The sequence below is a fragment of the Anguilla rostrata genome, chromosome 16 (genome assembly GCF_018555375.3).
Source record: "Anguilla rostrata isolate EN2019 chromosome 16, ASM1855537v3, whole genome shotgun sequence".
Taxonomy (NCBI): Eukaryota; Metazoa; Chordata; class Actinopteri; order Anguilliformes; family Anguillidae; genus Anguilla; species Anguilla rostrata.
The window spans coordinates 7,016,515-7,037,823 of record NC_057948.1 but is presented as its reverse complement, the minus strand read 5'-3'; the positions used below and the strand labels follow the sequence as shown (position 1 = coordinate 7,037,823).

Genomic DNA, 21,309 nt, shown 5'->3' with positions numbered 1-21,309 from the left:
ATGCCGCGACGTCTCTTTTTTTTCGTTTTGTTTTGTTTTGCGCGTCGTGTCGCCTCGTTCTTCCCCAGCCTGTCCAGAACGTGTCCGCGGGGCCTCGGTGTTTCGTTACGGTCGCTAAAAGCAGCAACGGGTTCCAGGTTCTGCCGGAACAACGCGTCTCCGCGGGCACAATAACCCCGGCAACGCGATCACCTCCGGCCCGGTGGGCGGCGGCCTCGAGCGAGGAGGAGACGCGCGCCCCCCCCCCCCCCCGGCGTTCGGTCGCACGGGATGACCCCGCTGAATGAGGCCGTCAGTGTGCAGTACAGTAAACACTGCGGGAGCTGGGGTAGAGGAACAGAGGAGATATACATGCACATACACACACACACACATAGTACACACACACTACACACACACTGCACACGCACACACACTACACACACACACACACACCTCCTCGGGTTTGTTCGTACTGGCAGCTTGCAAAAGCGAGGACCGTCAGGTTCCTCCAAGCATAAAGCCCAGTGTGTAAGGCCTCATAAACACAATCTTTTGGAGAGCGGCCGTGAACAGCAGGGGGTCATGGGAAATGCTCTTGGCAAAGTGCGACGGTGCGTATGCGAGAGGATCGGAGGGTTCGAGTTAATCAACTTTAAAGCGCCCCTTTTTCGGGAACGTGCTTCCGCGCCCCGTTCTCTAAATCTCCGGCAGGGCCCGTCACGAGCACTGCAGTTAGGCAGCGGCCTCTCCTCGCACCTGGGAACGTTCCAGAACTTTTCCGCGTAGCGGTCGTGTGTGAATGGGAGGCCCCAGTCAGCATTACGGGTAAAGCTGCTCAGGCGGTTTGCCAGTTCAAGACCTGCTAGCATTTACACAGGTATTCTGTTTTTAATGTAAGCGTGAACAAAGCCATAACATTACTGCATGAAGCACACAAAGCTACGATTGTTCCACCTAGATTTCCTGGAAACTATACGTGTTTCTTACTGCTTCAAAATATAAACTGAACAGAGCATGTACACCAAATAAACGATAGCCTCGCAAATTAGCTTCCCTGTACAAACCGTCACCATCGCACATCCTGTCACGTCCTCCGACTGTTTGGACCCGGTAATTCATTGTTGTCCCCTGTAGGGGACATGAGACTGCACTGAAACCTACGCTACACGAAACATTCATTAAAAATGAATAAATAAATAAATATATTTTCACTGCAGCATCCGAGACACTTGTATTATGTCGAATATTAAAATGCTTAAAACTTTTTTTTCCTGCCGGGTCTGAGGAGGACGTAGATACAGAGAAGTTCTGAAGTGTCTGTAGGTGTACGTGCACGTAAAAAAAATACGGCAGGACGTGAGATACTGTTTTTCCAAAGCGTGCGACTCACAGGGATTTTAACTGGCATTACGGTCGATATCGCCGTGGGGATCCCCGTAGGCACTGGATTAGTGGAGTTACATGACTAATCATACAATTAGTGCTTAATTGTGACCCCAATAAAAGCAGTTCATTTCCCTAATGCACAGAGAGGAAAGCAAACAAAGATGGAATGTCAAGCAAGTAACAGACTTTGAGGAATCAAGTGCACCAGTATCTAGAAGAGAATAGAATAACTGTTTTCCCAGGAGAAAGAAATCTGCCTAGTAAATTGCACAGTGGTGCACACTAATGGGTTCAACATATTCAGCACAGTTTACAATTTATACATACTATCAATACAACAAGAGGTAAACATTCACAATGTGAAACATCAACTTTGGTCTTGTAAGGAGTCCAACAGCAAGAGGAATTATCTGTCAGCAGAGCTTTCAGCGGCAAATAGATGTCATCCACGATTTGACTAATGTGTTTTTCAGTGCTGACATTCCACCAGAAACACATCTAAATTATGCGCGTTTCTCAGTGAGCATGTAATCAATAGTGAGGCAATCCCCTCTGCAAAAACAGTTCGGGCAGAAGCATGCGCCTCAGGCTGCTGCTGCACTTAGAGGGAAAACAAAGGAAGTTGGTCAAGTCAGCTGACAGGACGGTCTGTGGTCACAGACAAATCAACAGACGGCAAAGATAATTATCGGTTTTGCGAGGAAAATTGATTTTACCAGAATTTAAAAGTAGTCCGTGCCGACACAGTGTATGCCGCTGCTGTAAATTATGTTCAGTTTTGGATGGCATCAGTAAATGCCTGTTAGCCTTTGAAGTGTGTGTAAAAAATACAAGACAATACAAGATGCGAGTTGAAATCCTGCCAGGAATTCTGACTTGCCAAATAAACTCCCACCTCAGCCGTGAAAAACCAGATGGAGCAGTTGGTATTTTGGCTGCGTCGTACCATTTCCTCTATCTCAGTTTAAATTCCATGTTTATGGAACTGGAAGTTGGCATCTCAACAAATACTGCACCGCTCAGGGAGTTTTTTCCTTCGGCAGGGGTTATCAGGAGACCGGCTCACATTAATCACGGAGCATGATTGGTAAAGCGCGGTTTGAATGATGTGCAACGTATAATACAATTCATAGTTACAAAACGAATAGGCATGCCAAACGCTGACTTCAGATTTCATGGTTCATATTCGTATCTAATTTAATGTTGCAGTCTACTAATTCATCCTTTCTTTGCTGCTTCATGCTTTGTTAGTTGAGTTATGTTTGGACGTTCTCAATTATTCAGAGTAGACTGGTATCTTAATGCATGATATTAATATTGATGAAGGATACCGAAGTCACAACTGTGATTAATGTAGCCTTAAGACGTGCTCAGTCAGCTCGTTTGAAATTTAACGTTCTTAAAAGAGGGCTGTAAATTAATGCCTGTGTCTGTGACCACACAAGTCAACTGCCTCCAGACAAGAAACGCCTAATTACTAATTCTCTATCTCTTCCAAGAACGATGAAAAGTTTGCCAAATGAAAGCTACGATGCATTCGCAGACAGACGGCTTATAAAAACGGGAGTTTCAGCGCGTTTTATCTCTGCGGAGCCGTAGCGTCAGTGTGCTGTTTATTTTTACGGGCGTCTCCAGCCTTGCCGAAGCAGGCACCTACATACTTCGGGTTTTTTACACGCCGCAATTAACCGCCTTTTTTATTGTTTTAGTGTCCTCGAGGATTCTCTGTTCGTGTGTGGTGAATTAGCGGAACACAATCCTATTCATCTCCAGGCAAAACAATATAAAAGGGCTCCGATGATAAAGTATAATGTGCTATTGTGGCAAAAAGAGAAGCGACGCTTAGAAAACGCGTGCACATAAATCGCTGGGAGGTCCGAGGAGTGGCTAGTAAACGATACATGTGTTTATTTCCTAGTCTAGATACCGCTGTCTTCTAACAGTAATTAGAGAAATTCAGATTGGCTATATCACCGACCAGCTGGTCGTCCAAATATGAGTTATTTAAAGCGAGGAAACGATGATATGGTATAAAGTTGACATATAAACATGTTAAGACTGACTGACTTTTACATCGTTGGAATTAATTGATGAATTGAATTCGTGAACTTTATGCTAATTTGCTTTTATGTTCAGTACATTGCTACGTTTATTCATCACTGTTTTATGAAGTGGAGATCAGAAGATCAATTAATGCACAATTCTGTACAGTAGATTAAGTTTTAGGTACTGAAAGACCGAACGGTTCAACCTCGTTTCACTTAAGTGAATGAGAAGCCTCTGTGTGGGGCTTTGAGGTAGGGTGTTTACACTGTAAACAAATGGCCATCCGCTTACTGACATCTCCACTTCCCTCTAAACCGCCTGTGTTGTGACAGAGCGAACGCGGGGATCCGTATCTTAAGGGGAAACTGACCCGGGTTCAGGCAGGGCCAAACTCCACGGACTTGCACCCCTTGCCGTGATTGGATGATTTTTAGGATGCGTCTCCTGCCCTTCTTTAAGGCTACCAAAAGGCTATCCGCCTGGCCTGTATTAAAGCCAAGTACACTCTTTGAAATGAAAGTAGCCTACAGTGGAGGTGCATTTTTATTATTTACATAAGACATTTCCCGAAACATTTACCCTGAAAGGCTACTGTAATGTTCTATACGAGTAGGCTACTAATAAGTACTGTTCACAAACAAAAAAAGGTACACATTAATTATTTAATTCTGGATAGGGGTACAATTTTATGTAGCCTACCTGTAGCCTGTAAGGTAGGCTACCACCCCAGTGACAAGCGTTTGTAATTTTATAGGAATTTTATAAGAATTTTATAGGAAACTTCATAGGAACCTTATCATAGAGGCTACGTTTTTTCCTGAGTGTAGCTGATTACATGAATTTAGCGGTCGCTCGTATTCAGTGCGACTTAAAAAGATTTTTTTCGGCTTTTTACATAATGTTTATTTATATACAGGGAAGGACTGGGTGGGTATTCAAAGGGGAAATGAAGCAGGACACATTTTCCCAACGTTGCTGTAACACTGAAGCATTGTTAGATGAGTCCCGGGCATCGGCCGAGGTAGAAAGAACACAACCCTCGCAAAACCTAAACGAGAAACTCCGAAAAAATTGCGTGCGAACCCTTCTGGGCTCCTCTCTCTCGAGGACACGAAAGGGTGAACGGTAAACAATCGCTCACCGCGTGCCGTTTCGAAACAGGCGCCGCGGTTTGAGACGCGTCCTCGTCCCCGTGACCGCGGGCTGGTACCTACCCGTCAGGTTTTTCCGCATGCGTGCCGACTGAAACGCGAGCGCTGGTCTTCACCGGAGACATTATGTGTTCATCTGAAGAAGTGAAGCAATGGTTTAATGCTCCCTGACGTTAGCGCACGTTACTGTTACTGTCACATTCTGTGTGCTTCGCCAACTTCCTGTCATTTAAGGTAAACAGCTGTAATACAATTAAACCTTTTAAAATAAAAAATGCATAAAATATTTTAACATATTGTATGCATATATTTACAGTATGAAATTAATTTTTAAACAGTTGCTTGTTGTGTATTATTCACATGCAAACCTTTTATTTTCAGAATTTAATTCTCTGGAATAGGAAAAATAGGTACTTCTGTTATTTACCAACCTAGTGTTGTAGTTCAGTCTCACAATTTTGAAGTTGGATGAAAAATGTTATTTCAATTTAAAGATACTTTTAAAAAAATGTCTTGCTTTACTTTGTGTTTTATCATGTTTATTTCAATGTTTCTTATTTCACTCCTCTCAAACGTAATATATGAATTTATAGTTGTATGACTAAAAATCAGTTGTTCACAGAGACAAAAATTAGATGTTTTTTTAATGTTTATCCACCGAAGGGGAGAAACTATTTAGAAAATTAGCCAACACGGACCACATTGTGATCATTTCGATTAGCCAGTCCTTGAGAGAGAGAGAGAGATGGAGAGAGGGATAAAGAGAGAGAGAGAGATTTTCAGCAGTTCTGGTATGTATTTTTAGCCCCTGCTTAACCGTGTTAACTGCCTGCGAAACCAGTTTGAAGTCATGGATGCCCCTCGGTTCATGATTCATGATAATCAGCACCCCTAGGCTGTGCTGGGACTCTGCCATTAGACCCCCCCCCCCCTTCCCTCCCCACCACTTCCCCCCCCCCCCCCATCACCCCCCACCAGCCCCAGCCCTGGGGGGGTCTCCTGCCTCGGCCGCCACCCCCTCTCGCCCTGCTCCGACTTGCAGAGGTGATTCAGTGTTTCAGCATTCTCCTCCTCCTGCTCCTCCTCCTCCTCCTCCTCCTCCTCTCTCACACACACTCCGGAGAGCCCACCGGGCTGTGGAGAAGATGCGGGCGAGCGGAGAGGGAGAGAACGTTCCGGCGTGAGGCAGCCCTCGGCGCTGTGGCACACGTGTACGCACACTCCGCGCGCACACACACACTCACACACACACGCGCACGCACACACACTCTCGCAGGCGGATTAGGCAGCCTTAGCGGGAGCCGCAGTCTTTTGGCTCAAGAGCTTTCCCTGGGATATCCCGTCTGAGAGAGATGAGCTAGCACAGCTTTACCCAGCCCGGAGTCTCTTCGGGGTTTGGATTTACTTTGCCTGGATGTTCTGGGCGGAAAGGTACGTCTCTGTCTCATCAGCGTCTTTATGTTTAATATAACTTTATTGTGTGTTTTTTTTTGTTGCATTGTCATTTAAAAAAAAAAAATTTTCATTGGGTTTTCAAGTTACTGTTGGGCTTGTGCTTTCACGTCGGATGGTAACAAGGACATTAAGAGAAAAAAAATGATTGAGCTAGCGGTCGCTTTGTTGAGACTGATGTCCTTTTGTTTTCCGCGACTCCTTTGGAAGCGCTGCCGTCCTCTTTTTTGTGTGAAGCGGCCGCGTTAGCCTCGCTAACAGCCCGCAAAAACGTGTCAACGAGCGAGGACTCAGCGCCCCAGTTAATCAGTAGCCAGTGCAACCCCTCGAAACGCTTCCATTCAGCGTTTCGACTCACCTCAGCATGATGTGAGGCACCCCCCGCGTCGGTTTCCTAATTTTGTGTCCCGTTGCTAAGTCCGCGCCGCGGGTTTTGAGCGGTGGCCAGGTTTGGACGAGATTCCTGCTGAGCTGCGGGTTTCCCGGGTCACTCGATACCCCCACCCACACCCCCCCCCCCTCCCCGGAAGAGGCTGTAAATGCCTACGGCGTATTTGGATCCGGCAGATTTCACGTGGGGGGGGGGGGGGGGGGGTTTACGCGGACGGGAGGCAGGGATCCGATGTTCGCCCCCCGCCAGAGGGAACGGGACACCTCTGAGGGGGGGGGGGGGGGCCCGACGGCTCCGAGCACACCCCTATCTGTCCCGGATAAGAAGGGTTATCAGCGGGGCGATGCGCGTTCAAGAGCACTGCCTAAAGAAAGGGAAGGTCCTACGCTTATCTCACTGTCCCTTTAGAGAAAGGTTTCCTGTTTGCACTTGTGGAAAAAAAAAAAGTTCCCAAAGTGTATAAGTGAGCACTTAAAAGGGCGGGTGTTTTTGTAATGTGTTTGTGTTGGCGTTATGAAAATGAAATGTTTGCCTTACTGCTTTGTTGACATACACACACACACACGCACACACTTGTCAGTGCTTACAGAGATGTCATTGATTCTCTTCTCACAACCCCGCAAGCTTCGTGCTCGGAATCCGAGCTTGCGGAAGTGAGACTTTGAGAATCACCGTATTTATTCAGGTAAAAATACCTTAATCCGACGCGTTTTCCAGCAGAAGTCCGGCATTGCCTCGTCTGAATCAGCACCGGAAATCCGCCTGGAAATCTCAAAGCGCTTCCATTTTTCTCCCTGCGGTCTCTGCTTTTTTGTCTTGAATGTGTCGCCTTTGTCCAGTCAAGCGAACGATTCGCCGCAGAGAACGAAAGCGTGTGAAATCAAAAGCAGGAGCAACCGGCGTTCTCTGTGGCGTTAAGAGATTTGGCCCCCTCGGCTGATTCCTTTAACACCGGCTCTTTAAAAAAAAAAAAAAAAAAACGTGTTTGCTTCGTCTTGTTTTGCAGCTCGACCTTTTCAAACGCTCGGCTTTTTATTGACTCGGGTTCCTGGGAGAAAGAGAAGGCTGCCGTCTGACTCGAGATGGGTCGTTCAGAGCTTTTCGTTTTGAACGGGGAGGGCGTGAAGTAGCTGAAAATGAAGGATCGTTCTCCCCGTTTCCTAACACGTTTAGAGCGGAGTGTAGCACAGTGGGTAAGGAACTGGGCTTGTAACCGAAAGGTCGCAGGTTCGATTCCCGGGTAAGGACACTGCCGTTGTACCCTTGAGCAAGGTACTTAACCTGCATTGCTTCAGTATATATCCAGCTGTATAAATGGATACAATGTAAAATGTTGTGTAAAAGTTGTGTAAGTCGCTCTGGATAAGAGCGTCTGCTATATGCCTGTAATGTAACACGAGCGCAGACGCGGCGACTGATCTCGCGTGCAAAGCTGAATATTGAAGACATCGGTACGATAGCACGACTTTTCAATCTTTCGTGGGGCCTCATCTATTAATCTATTAAAACAGTCTCCAGTTCGGTATTCAGGGCTTGACAAAAGGCTGTAGTAAAAAAAAAAAGCAAAAGCAAGCCATATTACGGAGCGACCCCGTAGGTTTATGGTAGAAACTCAGCAGAACAGATTGGGGCGATCGCATTTTTAAATCCGTTTGAGGTTTTCAGCAGCGTAATGGGGCTGTAGTTGCGCGTGGTTTGCTTGCGGCCTGCCGTCGCTGCGCGCGCGAAACGCGGCGCCTGCGTCTCCGAACTCTGACCTCTGACCCCGGGCCATGTCCTGTCCTGTCCCTCGCAGCTACATGACGGACGGGGGGCTGAGCGTGTACGCGCGGCGGCTCAACCGGCTGCCCGACGGGATGGCCGTCGTCCGGGAGACGCTCCAGCGCAACGCCTCCACGGGCCAGGGGGACGCCGACAGGTGAGTCACTACCCCCCCCCACCCCCCCCCCCCCCAAAACTCCCCCTCTCTCCCCGGATTTCTGTCCTCGCCCCTACAAATACACGACACACGACCAAGTTACAGCCTTTCATCGACCCCCACAAAAATGTCCTGTAGTGTGGCCCCATTCATAAAAAAAAACTGCCAGCTGGTCGATTCTGTTTGATTTATGTAGCATGGTGTAGTGCAGCATGACTTTCCGAACAGTCGTTGCTAGCAGTGTTTCAGATAAAGTATTTATATCGCTAAAGTAGCGATTTTAAGCTTCAGTTTTAACGGGCGCTAACATTTAGCACTGTTGTTTGTGTGGAACCGGCTATCCTTGGGATGCACTCAGTTCTGCGGCAGGTTCTGAAAGTGCTCCGTCTTCCTGTGCGGGGCGGTTTTTTGTAAAGGCGCACGGATTCCTTTGTTCTGTCGGGCGGAAGCTGAGCGATCGGCTGACTCGGGGGCTATTGACAGCCGGTAATGGATGAGTTAAAGCTCGGAGCTCTCTCCTTGTTCTCACTTCAGATTTGCTTTTTGTTTCCTTCTTGTTTTCGGGGTGGGAAATGTTACCCTCTTTCCCACCCCCCTGCTCCGGTGTTTTTTTTTTTTTGTTGTTGCCATGGGCGGCCGGTTGTAGTATATCATAGGGCCTTCAGGTGCGTGTGTGTGTGTTGGGTGTGTGTGCGTGTGTGTGTGTGTGTGTGTGTATATGTGTGTGCGTGTGTGTGTGTGGGGTGTGTGTGTGTGTGTGTGTATATGTGTGTGTGTGTGTGTGTCTTATTTGTGTGTGTGGGGTGTGTGTGTATGTGCGTGCGTATGTGCGTGTGTGTGTGTGTGTGTGTATATGTGTGTGTGTGGGGTGCATGTGTGTGTGTGTGTGTGGGGTGCATGTATGTGTGTGTGTGTGTGCGTGTATATATATGTATGTGTGTGTATATGTGTGTGTGTGGGGTGCGCGCGTGTGTGTGTGTGTATATGTGTGTGTGTGTGTGCGTGTGTGTATATGTATGTGTGTGCGTATGTGTGTGTGTGTGGGGTGCATGTGTGTGCCTGTATGCGTGTGTCACCCGATCCACTTCAGCAGGAGGACCGCATTTGCATGCGCTCGCGTTCTCGACGAAGCGCACGCACGTCTGGGGCTCGGAGCGTCCGAACATGCAAATGCGCGCGAAACCCATTCCGCGTTTCCATTCGCCGGCGACGCCGCGTTTTCCAGGGGGCGCGTTTGGTGACGTGGCGGGGGGGGGCCCGAGAACTCAAAACTCTTAACGTAGTCGTTCGGTAAACAGCCGCGGGACCCGTCAGCAGACGATCTTTTAAACGTCTGTTTCCATGGCGGCCATTTTAAGTTTTTTTTGGAAATTGACTTCAGCCGCCGAGCGCCCGGGGGCGTTTCTGTCGTCCGGGCCGACGGCGAGGTGGTGGGGAGACGTTTTGAAAACGTATTATTTTTTTCCCCTCGCGTGCGTGCGAGAGAGCTCTTCGCTGGGGTCTTTCAGCGAACGCGGAAAACTGTCAGAGGTGCCCTGAAGGAATGCCGGCGATTTGCTTGCTTGTTTTGCATGAGGGTGGGGGCCCGGGTCGTTGGGAGGTTGGGGGGGGGGGGTGGGGGGGACCTCATTAAGCGATGGGTGCTGTATTTGGGGTTCGCGCGGTAACGGCATTAGCATAAAATACAGACCCGACTGGGTGCGCCCAACCCCCCCCCCCCCCCCATCGCTGCTCCTCTTCGCCCCCTTATAACAGGGGCGGGACCTCCACCAGACAGGGGCTAATTTAATAGCGGGGAAAGGGGGTTAATGGTGCTTGAGCCCCGGCCCAGCTGAGCTCCAGGGGAGACTTGCCATCCACCGCGTCATTACGCTTAGATACAAAAGGATACTAAGCGACTGACCAACCCCCCAAACCCTCCCCCCCCCCCCAGCTCTCCGTAGCCTGTAGTATTTACGAGGGGGGGTAATTGATTCCGAAGCTCCGTTGGGGCGCCACCAGGCGTTTTACTGCCCCCTCAAAACCGCTTTCATTTAAACGTCGTTTTTGAAGGCGGCCCCTCCCCCCTTCCCCCAGCTACCTTTCATCTCCAGTCGTGCCCAGTAATGATGGTGCGATCTATAAAAACGCATTTATTATATATATATATATTTTTTTTTTTTTAAAACAGCTGGCAGGCTGCGTGGTACGGTAAGTGGCCTGAAGCCCCATCTGAAGAGTTCCGGGCTGACTTCAGAGCGATGTGTCAGACGTCCTCCAGGCCAAGGGGAAAAGCCCTCGTGAAACCTCGGGGTTAAGCACATCAAAGACTCGGAGGGAGGGAGGGAAGGAGGGAGAGAGGAGGGGAGGGGGTGATCCTTTACTTCAGGAAAGATGTAAAAACATCCTGCGGGTCTAGGACAGAGTGTGGCACAGTGGGTAAGGAACTGGGCTTGTAACCGAAAGGTCGCAGGTTCGATTCCCGGGTAAGGACACTGCCGTTGTACCCTTGAGCAAGGTACTTAACTGAAATTGCTTCAGTATATATCCAGCTGTATAAATGGATACAATGTAAAAAATGCCATGTAAAAGTTGTGTAAGTCGCTCTGGATAAGAGCGTCTGCTAAACGCCTATAATGTAATGACCGACCTTTTGGGGAAATGGAACGTGGTTGGAAACGTTCGCTCCCGGGGGGGGGGGTGGGGGTGAGGGGGCATCCGTGCCAGAATCGCGCCAATTTGAATCTCGGTAGCAGTTGACCTGACATCATTTCCCCTCTGGCTGTAGCGGTCTCCCACGGCAACAAGACGAGTCCACTGAGGTGGACTTCATGCATTATTGAGTAACCCAAATGACTGCTTTGATAGTCAAGCAATTGGTTTGATTTACGTAGCACAATCTAGTCCAACGCAACCTCCTGAATAGACATGTGAACGCAGTATTTTCGACAAAAGATTTTTAAAAGCAGTCCTCTGAGGCGCGTTATTAAACAATCCAAACGAACGTCCGCGCAAAGGCTAGACCCCAGTCACGTGACGATTGTCCCGGCTTCAGGAAGCATCAGAGGCCGTCTCCGGCAGCTTTCGGTCGCGTTCCTTCCTTAGCGAAGGGGCGGCTACTGTTGCCGTGCCTGGAGCGCGTCGACAACCGCGCCTTCGTCCCGTACGCCCCGGCCGGGGCGGCGCACCCGCGCGTCGTTACCGCCGCTCGAAAAACAAATCGTGGTCGTCACCAGGCGCCCGGGAAAGCCCGGCATGAAAATGAGGCTTGTTTCTCTGATGTGGGAAAATTTCCCTCTATTTACATGTCTGCTGTATGTATTTGCACTTCAGAGTCCTTATGGAGACGGTAAAGAAAATACCCTTTTGACCCCGATGCAGTGAGATATCCAGGATCAAAGGGTCATATTATCCACGAGATGATAATAATAAGAGTAATAATAATAAAAGAGCAATAAAACAACAACACAAAACAGAACGGCAGTGTGTGGGCGGCAGTGTAGCACAGTGGGTAAGGAACTAGACTTGTAACCGAAAGGTCGTAGGTTCGATTCCCGGGTAGGGCACTGCCGTTGTACCCTTGAGCAAAGTACTTAATCTGCATTGCTTCAGTATATATCCAGCTGTATAAATGGATCCAATGTAAAATGTAAAGTAAAAAAATTTTAGTCGTCTGATACGTTCTAAATGCCTGTATGTATGAATGTAAAGAACAAAAAAAAAGAAAACAAAAACAAAAGATAAACTTGCACAAACTTACATTAACTTAACTTATATAAGCTTAAGAATTGGACAGCAAAAATAAATACAATACAATAATGATATGTTGTATATGATTGTAAAAAAATAAATTATAATATATATAAATAACACATTTATTTCTGTACTTTTTGGGGTGTTTTTATACAAAATATGAACAGCTTTAACAGACAAATGGGACAATACATAACACGAAGGAAAGCAGTTGTCCAAGACTATTACTCATTTAAGCCTTAACTGAAATAAAATAAATACATAGAATGACAGATATTTAACAATGGCAAAAAATAATTTTATTTAATAAAATTGTATTTATGAAGTATTTCCCGTATGCATTCATCTAAGTAAACTTTAAATATAAGTTAATATAAAGAAGTAATGCATCTCCTGCCAAACAATGATGTGTACATGTCCATTTTAGGGCATTGCCTGAATGTTGTGTGAGTGTGGGGTTGGGGGGGGGGGGGGTTAGGAGTTCATCTAGTAACTGGGATGCATTAGTTCCTAAATTTTTCTCCTTAGGAGCACATGTTAGTGTAAAGCCCTGAATAGACGTCAGCCTCCCCCCCCGGACTCCCGTGTCTCAGGTGTTCCCACCTGTCTGACACGCACCCCCAAACAAATGGATTTGCCCCCCCTTTTCCTGCCCTGCCCTGGAATGCGGGCCTTCCCGCAGGAGGCGGGGGGCGGGGGGGGTCGTGTCACGGCGCTCGAACCCGCATTCAGAGAAACCGTAGACCCTCCGTTTCCCGTGCCTGAAAGCGGCCTCCATTTCGCCTGACCCGTCTGTTTTCTTTTACATTACATTACATTACATTACAGGCATTTAGCAGACGCTCTTATCCAGACTTACACAACTTTTACATAGCATTTTACATTGTATCCATTTATACAGCTGGATATATACTGAAGCAATGCAGGTTAAGTACCTTGCTCAAGGGTACAACGGCAGTGTCCTTACCCGGGAATCGAACCAGCGACCTTTCGGTTACGAGCCCAGTTCCTTACCCAGTGTGCTACACTCCCTTTTAAAGAAGCCGGGGTTGCGCTCGCTGTCAGACGTTCGCGGTTGAAGAGGGGGGATCTTCAAACCCGCGGTCTCTCGAACCCGTTCGGCTCTGAAATGCGACGCGACCTCGCGGTTATCAGCGTTTTTCCCGTTCGGCTGCCAGGTTTCGGGCCGTCCGATTGTGCCGAGGCCGGCGTGTCGCGTCTGAACGTTGCGGCCTGTGCCGCACGGTCTATAAAAAGATTAACGGCAGGCCCGGAGAACGTTCCGGAGACGTGCCTTTGGTTCGTGCGACCTGGTTCGGCTCAGCCCTGTTCTGTAATTGTGGGAGCGTGGCTGAGCGGCTGCCATCGATACGAAAGGGAGCCGACGGTTTTCGGAAAGTGTCCCTGTGACAGCTTTCTGTCTGACAGCTCTAGGTAACATGGATCGGTGGGGAATGACCCCTTTTGATTGACAGCTCTAGGTAACATGGATCGGTGGGGAATGACCCCTTTTGATTGACAGCTCTAGGTAACATGGATCGGTGGGGAATGACCCCTTTTGATTGACAGTTCTAGGTAACATGGATCGGTGGGGAATGACCCCTTTTGATTGACAGTTCTAGGTAACTTGAATGGATGGGGAATGACCCCCCTATGGTTGACAGCTCTAGGTAACATGGACGGATGGGGAATGATCTCCTGTGATTGACATTTCTAGGTAACATGGATTGATGGGGACTGATCCCCTAGGGTCTGTGAATCACTGGGCTCTACATTGCCTCAGTAGACAACTTTGCAGTGATGCAGGGCTTCCATCTTCTGTGTTTTCACCAGTCAGGCTGGGAAATTCAGTCAGAGATGTTGGAAATTCAGTTAGGGATGTCGGTTGCAATTAGGAACCAACCTTCCCCGTGAGCATGCATACGTTTGCATCTTAATGGACTCATTGGCAAGGTTTTGCTTAACGTAACGAGCGTGCCACTTCCTCGGTTTCCTGTTCAGTCTGGTGTCCCTCACACACACACACACACACACACACACACACACAGTCTCTCTCTCTGTCTCTGTCTCTCTCTGAGGCACACGCACAGACCTCAAAAATTTGATTTGCTAATTTACTTCAGGAGAGTTTACTTAAGAGTTCTTCAAAACAACAAGTCGAGGCGTCCCCAGGAGACGAACGGCATTTGCATGCGCTCGTGTCTCTTTGAGGTTAACCTTCGGGCCGCCGTTAGACACGGACTGCGTGGCGCAAAGCCGCCTCTGTAATGCGTTTGGGGCGCGTAGCGGCGAAACCCAGCGATCTGGCGTTTCGCGTTCCCCGCGGTCCCCGTTCCCCCGATCCCGCTCAGATGGAAACCTCGTCGGCGGGCGCTCCCAGGCACCTGCTGACGCGAAGAGCGCCGAGGGGACCCGGGGGCCGTGGCCCGGCGGCCAGCGAGCGCACTCACAAAGCGCTCTCAGCGGGAGTCGCCGTTGTAGCCCCTCCACAGCAGAGAGAGCGGGCTGTAACTCGATCCGCACCACGATTATACGGCCGTGCCCTCGGGCCGAGGGAGACGGCAGCGTGCCCCCAACTGCCCCCCGTTCCCCCCACCCCGCGGGACCCTTGCAGTCCCAGCAGATGTGGACCTCGGCCAGATGTTCTGCCCCCCTTGAAATTCCCTTCGTCCCCTCAAAGGGATTTTTTCGGCAGTCCCTTATCTTGCAGGAGATTAGGAGCCCCAAACTGCACTAAGCCCAGTTATCCTCTGAGCACACGGTGGACAGGAAGGGTTCAGACAGCTGTGTTTTTTTTCCAAACGGTTGCTCGTGCCTACCAGTATGTTCCAGACACGCACACACACACACACACACACACACACACACACAGTACACACACAGGTGCGGCGTTTCGTCCGTGGCGCCGATCGTTATCGGGGACGCCGGCAGGGCCGGTCTGGCCGCGCCTCTTTTTACCCGGTCGAGCCGCGGCGGTAGCTGTCGGATACGACCTGTCCTCGGTCGTGCTCGCAGACAGGGTGAGTGAGAGTCTGTACCCCTGCTGTTTCTCCTGCAGGCAGCGGCCACTCTGGGCCCAGTTACAGATCCTGACCCCTGGGGATCTACGCCAGCGTAACGGACCTGACTTAATGACTCAAATCCTAGGGGTCCACTCTGTCAGGTGGTTTTTCATGTGTTCCTAGTTCAAGTCACTGATTGGCTAAAGAGGCCTTGTTCTCGAGGTCTTAGTTGATTTCTGATTGAAAGGAAATCTGAAAAACCAGCAGAGACTGCGGCCCTCCAGGATTGGAGTCTGAGACCCCTGATTCTAAGCCTGTGAAGTTTCATGGTGAAATTTTAAATTCACGAGCCCTGCCAGGAAGTGACCTCATTAAGCGAGATGGAGACGCATGCGTAGCACATGATGTCTGTGGGCCGTTGGCGGGGGGGGGGGGGCTGGTTGCCCTCCCCGGGACAGCCTCCGGCAGGGTCAAGGGTCAATGTCCAGGTCACTGTTATGCTAACTGCTCACCCCAATGCTAATCAGCCTATCCAAAGCGAATGTAGAATGTGTATGACTAGAATAAAACATTTATTTTGACATAAAAGTGCTTTGGATGACAAAAGCATGTTGTGGCCAATATATCCTCAAAATATCATCAATATCACAATCACTGCTGGTAATTGAAAGCAGTGGAGTTCTAGAACACTGACGTAGACAGAACATTCCAAAAAAACCTACACTTCAGAGGGTTTGCAAAGTGCTTGTATACATGTGGAGAGCCTTGTGCACAGTGCCCTGACGATAGGTCACTCGCATATCCCCGCGTGACGCCATTTTTTTTGGGGGGGGGGGGTGGGGGGAAGTCTCGGTGGGCCGTGGCTCGAGGCTGGAAGGTAGCCGCCCGTGCTACCTCAGCTCCGGACGCGAAATCCCACACTTATTTCCGCGGAGCTCGCGTGCTTTTTTAACCCGAGGGCGAAATCGAACCGGAAACGCCAGGGAGGGAAATAAAAATCCCGTCGTGGTTCCCGGTTCCGACGCGGACGAACGCCGCCGCGCGAGTACGACGCACTCAAACCGCAAGGGCCCCAACGAGCGTGTGAGGAAGTCGTTCGCACCCGAGATCGCCGTCACCGCCCGGCTCTAAACAGGCACCCTTAATTGCGGCATTCCGCCTGACAGCCCTGTTGATATGCAAACGAGGCAAAAAAATTCACCAGCGGTGCTGACAATGGAGAGAGCAGCGGGGGGTAAATGGGGGGGGGGGGGTGTTTATGTGTTCTTCTTCTCTCTCTCCTTGTGGGGTGGGGGAGGGGGGGTGTAAGAATGGAGAAGGACAGGAGTGAGGTTGGGAGGCTCAGGGTCGGCCCCGGGGGGGGGGAAGTTAGCGGGTAGGAAGCGCCGCGGAGGGTAAGCAGCGGCGGGGGGGAAGTGGCGAGCCGCGGTGATCACCTGACCGGGGGGGGGGGGGCACATGACTACACGATGGCGGTTTCGTCGAATGGCACGCGTGTATCGAATGGTTCAAGCTAAGATTATGGAGCAGAGTTTGGGGTTTCGTTGATTTTTCTTTGATGTTTGTGGAGGCGCTCGTGAACTTGGAGGCCTTATTAATACCTTGGGGAAACCGTTGGGGTAGTGGGAACAGGTAGTCCAGTCACTGCTCTAGGGCAGGCGTGTCCAGTCTTATCCGAAAAAGGGCCGGTGTGAGTGCAGGATTTTTTATTTTTATTTTTTTTAAACTAGCCCAGCGCTAAGACATCTGATTCTACTTATCAAGGTCTTGACTGAAGACCATGATGAGTTCATCAGTGGAACCAGCTGTCTCAGTGCTGGACTGAAGCAAAAGCTTGCACCCAGACCGGCCCTTTCCGGGTGTGATTGGACACGCCTGCTCTGAACTCTAGTCCTGTCCACGTCGTTAAATTCCACGCATGTTTCTTTCAACAAATCCAGGTGTTTTTTCATTGGTTACTCGATTTCAGATTTAGATTTCAGTATTATTTACCTTTTATTTGTATTTAGACACTTGAGTTTTCTATCTGTTTCTAAATAGGTGGTTCATTTTCATTGAGTGCACCAAGCACTTTGAATTGTGAAATAGCCTTTATAGTTGAGCAGTGTAGAATAAGTGGATGTGTGTATAGCTATTATAGTTGAGCAGTGTAGAATATGTGGATGTGTGTATACGCAGCAGGGTTAATGTGGGAAGACGTGGTTGTGGTGTGTTTCCTTGGTAACTCAGGTTTACTGTGGTGACTGGTAGGAATTTCACAGGGAATGCGGCTGATAAGACCAGCATTGCTCCAGTGAGCAGCTGTGTGTGGGGCATTGAGTGAGCGCGCTCATTCGAACCCGAGTCAGCCGTCTGGAGCAACAGCAAGGGCTGTTCTCTCCCGGACAAAGTCCCGAGACAACGCTTCGTTTTAGGGGGGAAGATCACGAGAGTTTTGGGAGAGAGAGAGGTGTTGCTGTGAAATTGCTGGTAGTGTGTGTGTGTGTGCGTGTATGCCTGAGCGTATGTGTCTGTGCACCTGTCTCTTTGTGAGTGTGTGTGTGTGTGTGTGTGTCTGAGAGAGTGAAAGAGTGCTGTTCAACTATATCATTCATTCAAGGAAACAACTTGTTTGGATTTTGATGGCATTATTGATGAATCTTCTGAGCATAACACACTCAGTTATCACAGTTTTTGCTCTCACTCTTCACATTAGTGATATTCATAGTAAAGAAAGCATGGACTGTGTGTGAAGGAATTTTAAGACTGGGTTTTCTCTGGTGCTACTGGGAAGGCTGAAGCTTTAGCTTTCAACTCAGTCTCTGGAGTAATTCCCATCATTCAGTTCCCCCTACTCTCCTTTAAGTGTGTAAGATGTGATGTCACAAATACGTGATTAGAATGTTCTTAACTGAGCATTCTAATTCTGATGTCACAATCGCTACTGGCAATTGAAAGCGATGGAGTTCTAGAACACTGGCTTGGAATTTTCAAAAAAACATTCCAGAATACCTACTCATCAAAGGGTTCGATAAAGGTTGGGTTTTGACCCCGACCTCTGACCTTCCAAAAAAAAAAAATTTAAAAATCCTTTTTAGTCGAGGCGGTCGCAGGAAACAGGCTTTTCTGGAACGCAGAAGTCGGATTGGTAAAGGAAGTCGCTCGCCCGCGTGGCCCCCGGGCCTGTTGGCTTAGCAAACACTCTTCAGCTCACGCGATAAGCCCATCCCACCGGATGCAATTAGCATAAGCAAATATTTAACCCCCCCAACCCCCCCCCCCCCACCCAACACCGCTCCTGCATGAAACTCCATTGTCAAGCCCCGGTCACAATCTTTTTTGCAGATCAGTGAGCACGAGTACACGTTCTCCCCTCCCCCCCCCAGCCAAAAAAGCACCGTTCGACCCCGTGATGCAAGCAGGCATTACCCCTACCAGTCGGACCCCAATCCGTTAAGTACTGAACAGAGAAACACGGGGTCCGGGCTGTAAAAGTGTATCTGGTCCCATTCAGAAGTGTGCAGGTGACTGCTCTCCAAGGGATGCAAATGACAACGTATCTCTTCTGTAATGGGTCTCCTGTCGTCAGACAATGAGAGCAAGCCTGCTAGTTGTTGTCATAGCAACCCCCCCCCTAATGAGGAAGCAAACTACTCCCTCCAACCAAAAGTGGAGGCCACTCTGTGATTTGTACCCGCCCCTACAGCAGCTATATTCAGTGTTGTATGAGGAACAGAGAAGGGGGAGAGAGAGAGAGAGTGAGAAAGAGAGACAGAAAACTGGAAGAGACTGAGAGAGAGAGAGAGGGGTGAGAGAGGAAGGGAGAGAGAGAGAGATAGTGAGAAAGAGAGACTGAAAACCAGAAGAAACAGAGAGAGAGAGAGAGAAGGGTGAGAGAGGAAGGGAGAGAGAGAGAAGGGAGAGAGAGAAAGGGAGAAACAACAGTGAGAGACTGAAGGGTGAGAGGGAAGGAGAGAGAGAAGGGGGTGAGTTTGGGATGGTGAGCGAGACAGACAGAAAGAGAGTGAGAGAGAAGCAGAGAGAGAGAGAAGGGGAGAGAGCAAAGGTAAAGGGGAGGAGAGTCACTGACTCAGCACCCTGTACTGTAACAGAGGGGGACTGTCCACCAACCTCCTGAAATTCGGCTGAGCTCCAGGATCTGAGCTACCCCCCCCCGCGGGCGTTCGGCTTGCGCAGAGCTCAGGACCCCGTAGAAGAGCTCTGCTTCTCGCCCGACTTTCCCCATGGCGACTTCGGTCGGGCCGACGCGCGTCCGTCGGGAAGGCAGCTAGGGGTCAGTTCAGTTCCTCTTTCCCTCTGTGAAACTCCCTCCTCCCCGTTTGCCGAATGTCTCTTTCGCGAACTCGCTGCAGGACCTGCCGTCGGGCTGTTAGGCTGGACGGTCCGGGTACATTACATTACATTACAGGCATTTGGCAGACGCTCTTATCCAGAGCGACGTACAACAAAGTGTATAACCATAACCAGGAACAAGTATGACGAAACCCCTAGAGAGAAGTACCGGTCCAAGTGCAGGGAACAACCGCATCAACTTGGACCCTGAAGGTAAAACTGATTAACACTAACAACGAGAACGGCAACAACGCAGTCTATGGAAAAAAATACAAGCAGTAGTTAAGACAGTTAATGCACCTGGGTACTTTCCTGTACTTTCCTGCTGGCTTGTGAATGGTCCGTCTGTAAAGCTGTGAATGGGGTTTTGTTTGTCTTAGCGGTTATCGGTGTTCGTGCCCGTTTGTTTTGGACGCGGAGTGGCTGCGCTCAGTCCGAGAGAACTTCTCCCAATCAAAGCAGCACTTTGTGTGAGCTTTCGCAGACGCGCCTGGAAGAAGGCTGAGCCTTTGCCTGAGGCTGATGAATTTCGCGGCCAACATCCGTCTTTTCCAGGGCCAAAACGCTCGCTTATTTTTAGATGACAGGCACGACAAACCACGCAACCATCTGTATGTTTAAAAAAAAACAAAAAAAAAAAAAACAATCCATATTAAATTAATTTAACTACTGTTTTTTTATTTTAAAGTCAGGCTTTTTGGACGAAAAGCCTTTCCGAAGTACAGGTATCCTTTTGCTGTCGTAGGGGTTCATAGCTTCAACAGCTGTCGTGTCACAGGGAAGGTGCAGAGCGTTCCGGAACGAATCGATTGCCGGATAAACTAATCGGTCGCGGCTTCTCCGTAACCAGTCACGTCCTCCCTCTTGAGGACCCTGTTGACGGGGCGGGGGACTTCCTGCCTCGGACGCAAACCACCGTTCTGCGGCAATCCCGCGTTTGAGGATGGGGGACGGAGAACGGGGGGGGGGGAGAGAGGGGGTGTGATTCCCTAAGCACTTGTTCGTCTCTCAACCAGACCTGCGTGAGGTGAGAGAGACCGGACAATGGGGTCCCTTATCCCTTTATGGTGTGATGTCACAGATATGTGATTAGAATGTTTCTAACTGAACATTCTAATGCTGATGTCACAATCACTACTGGTAACTGAAAGCAGTAGAGTTCTAGAACACGGTCTTTTAGAATTTTGACAGAACATTCCAGTAAAACCTATTCTTAAAAGGGTTAAAATGCCAGTTCAGTGAGTCGTGGCACCAGCGATGTGTAACCCCCCCCATCCTCGCCCCCCCAAACTGTAACAGAAGAAGGGGTGGCGTGATGTCACTGTTGTGCCCCCCCTGTCTGCGGTTTTTGGGGGCTGGGAGATCCCCGCGGTGACAGACGGAGAGGCCGTTGCCTGGGGCGCGTATGATGTCACCGTCTGGTCGCCGGTGTACGCAGTGATAGCCGAGGGCCACTCGTTCTGAGCGATGTCAGGAAGAGCGACCGCACGAAGACCGTTGACGGCCGGTCATTGTTCCTGCTTACCCCAAGGACCGTGGCCCCGGACAGTGTCTTCCTCCACGCGACCCTTTCAGTTTATTTTTTATATTTTCGAGGCAAAGTGGTGTTCCTGCAATTTCTCTCTCCTCTCATTAGAACGTGTTATGAAAAGGACTTCTACCCCCAGTGTGGGAAACGTGTTCCCTCTCAATACGTTTCCATTTCCTGGCAGACATAGGTATTGAAATCAACGTGGATCTTCTCTCCTAATCGTTTCTCAGACTCGCGATGTTCTCTAGTCCGGCCGCGTTCCGACGCGTCGAGAGGCGACCGAGGAGCTCAGCCTACGCGCGTCGTCCGCGCGGCGCGCGTAGCCTGGCTAAACCGGCTAGCCGCGGCGGCTCCGGTTTCCTAAAGGCCGACGTCGGTCCGAACGC

At 49.5% G+C, this 21,309-nt stretch overlaps 1 protein-coding gene across 1 annotated transcript in view; it reads left to right on the top strand.

Annotated features, from left to right (window-relative positions):
- LOC135242613 (neuron navigator 2-like) overlaps positions 1 to 21,309 on the top strand; it is a 139,392-nt gene that overhangs the window by 68,081 nt on the left and 50,002 nt on the right. The window contains exons 11-12 of the mRNA XM_064313763.1: positions 8,204 to 8,326; positions 11,361 to 11,586. Coding sequence (XP_064169833.1) covers positions 8,204 to 8,326; positions 11,361 to 11,586 — 349 coding nt within the window. The remainder of the gene's footprint in view (positions 1 to 8,203; positions 8,327 to 11,360; positions 11,587 to 21,309) is intronic.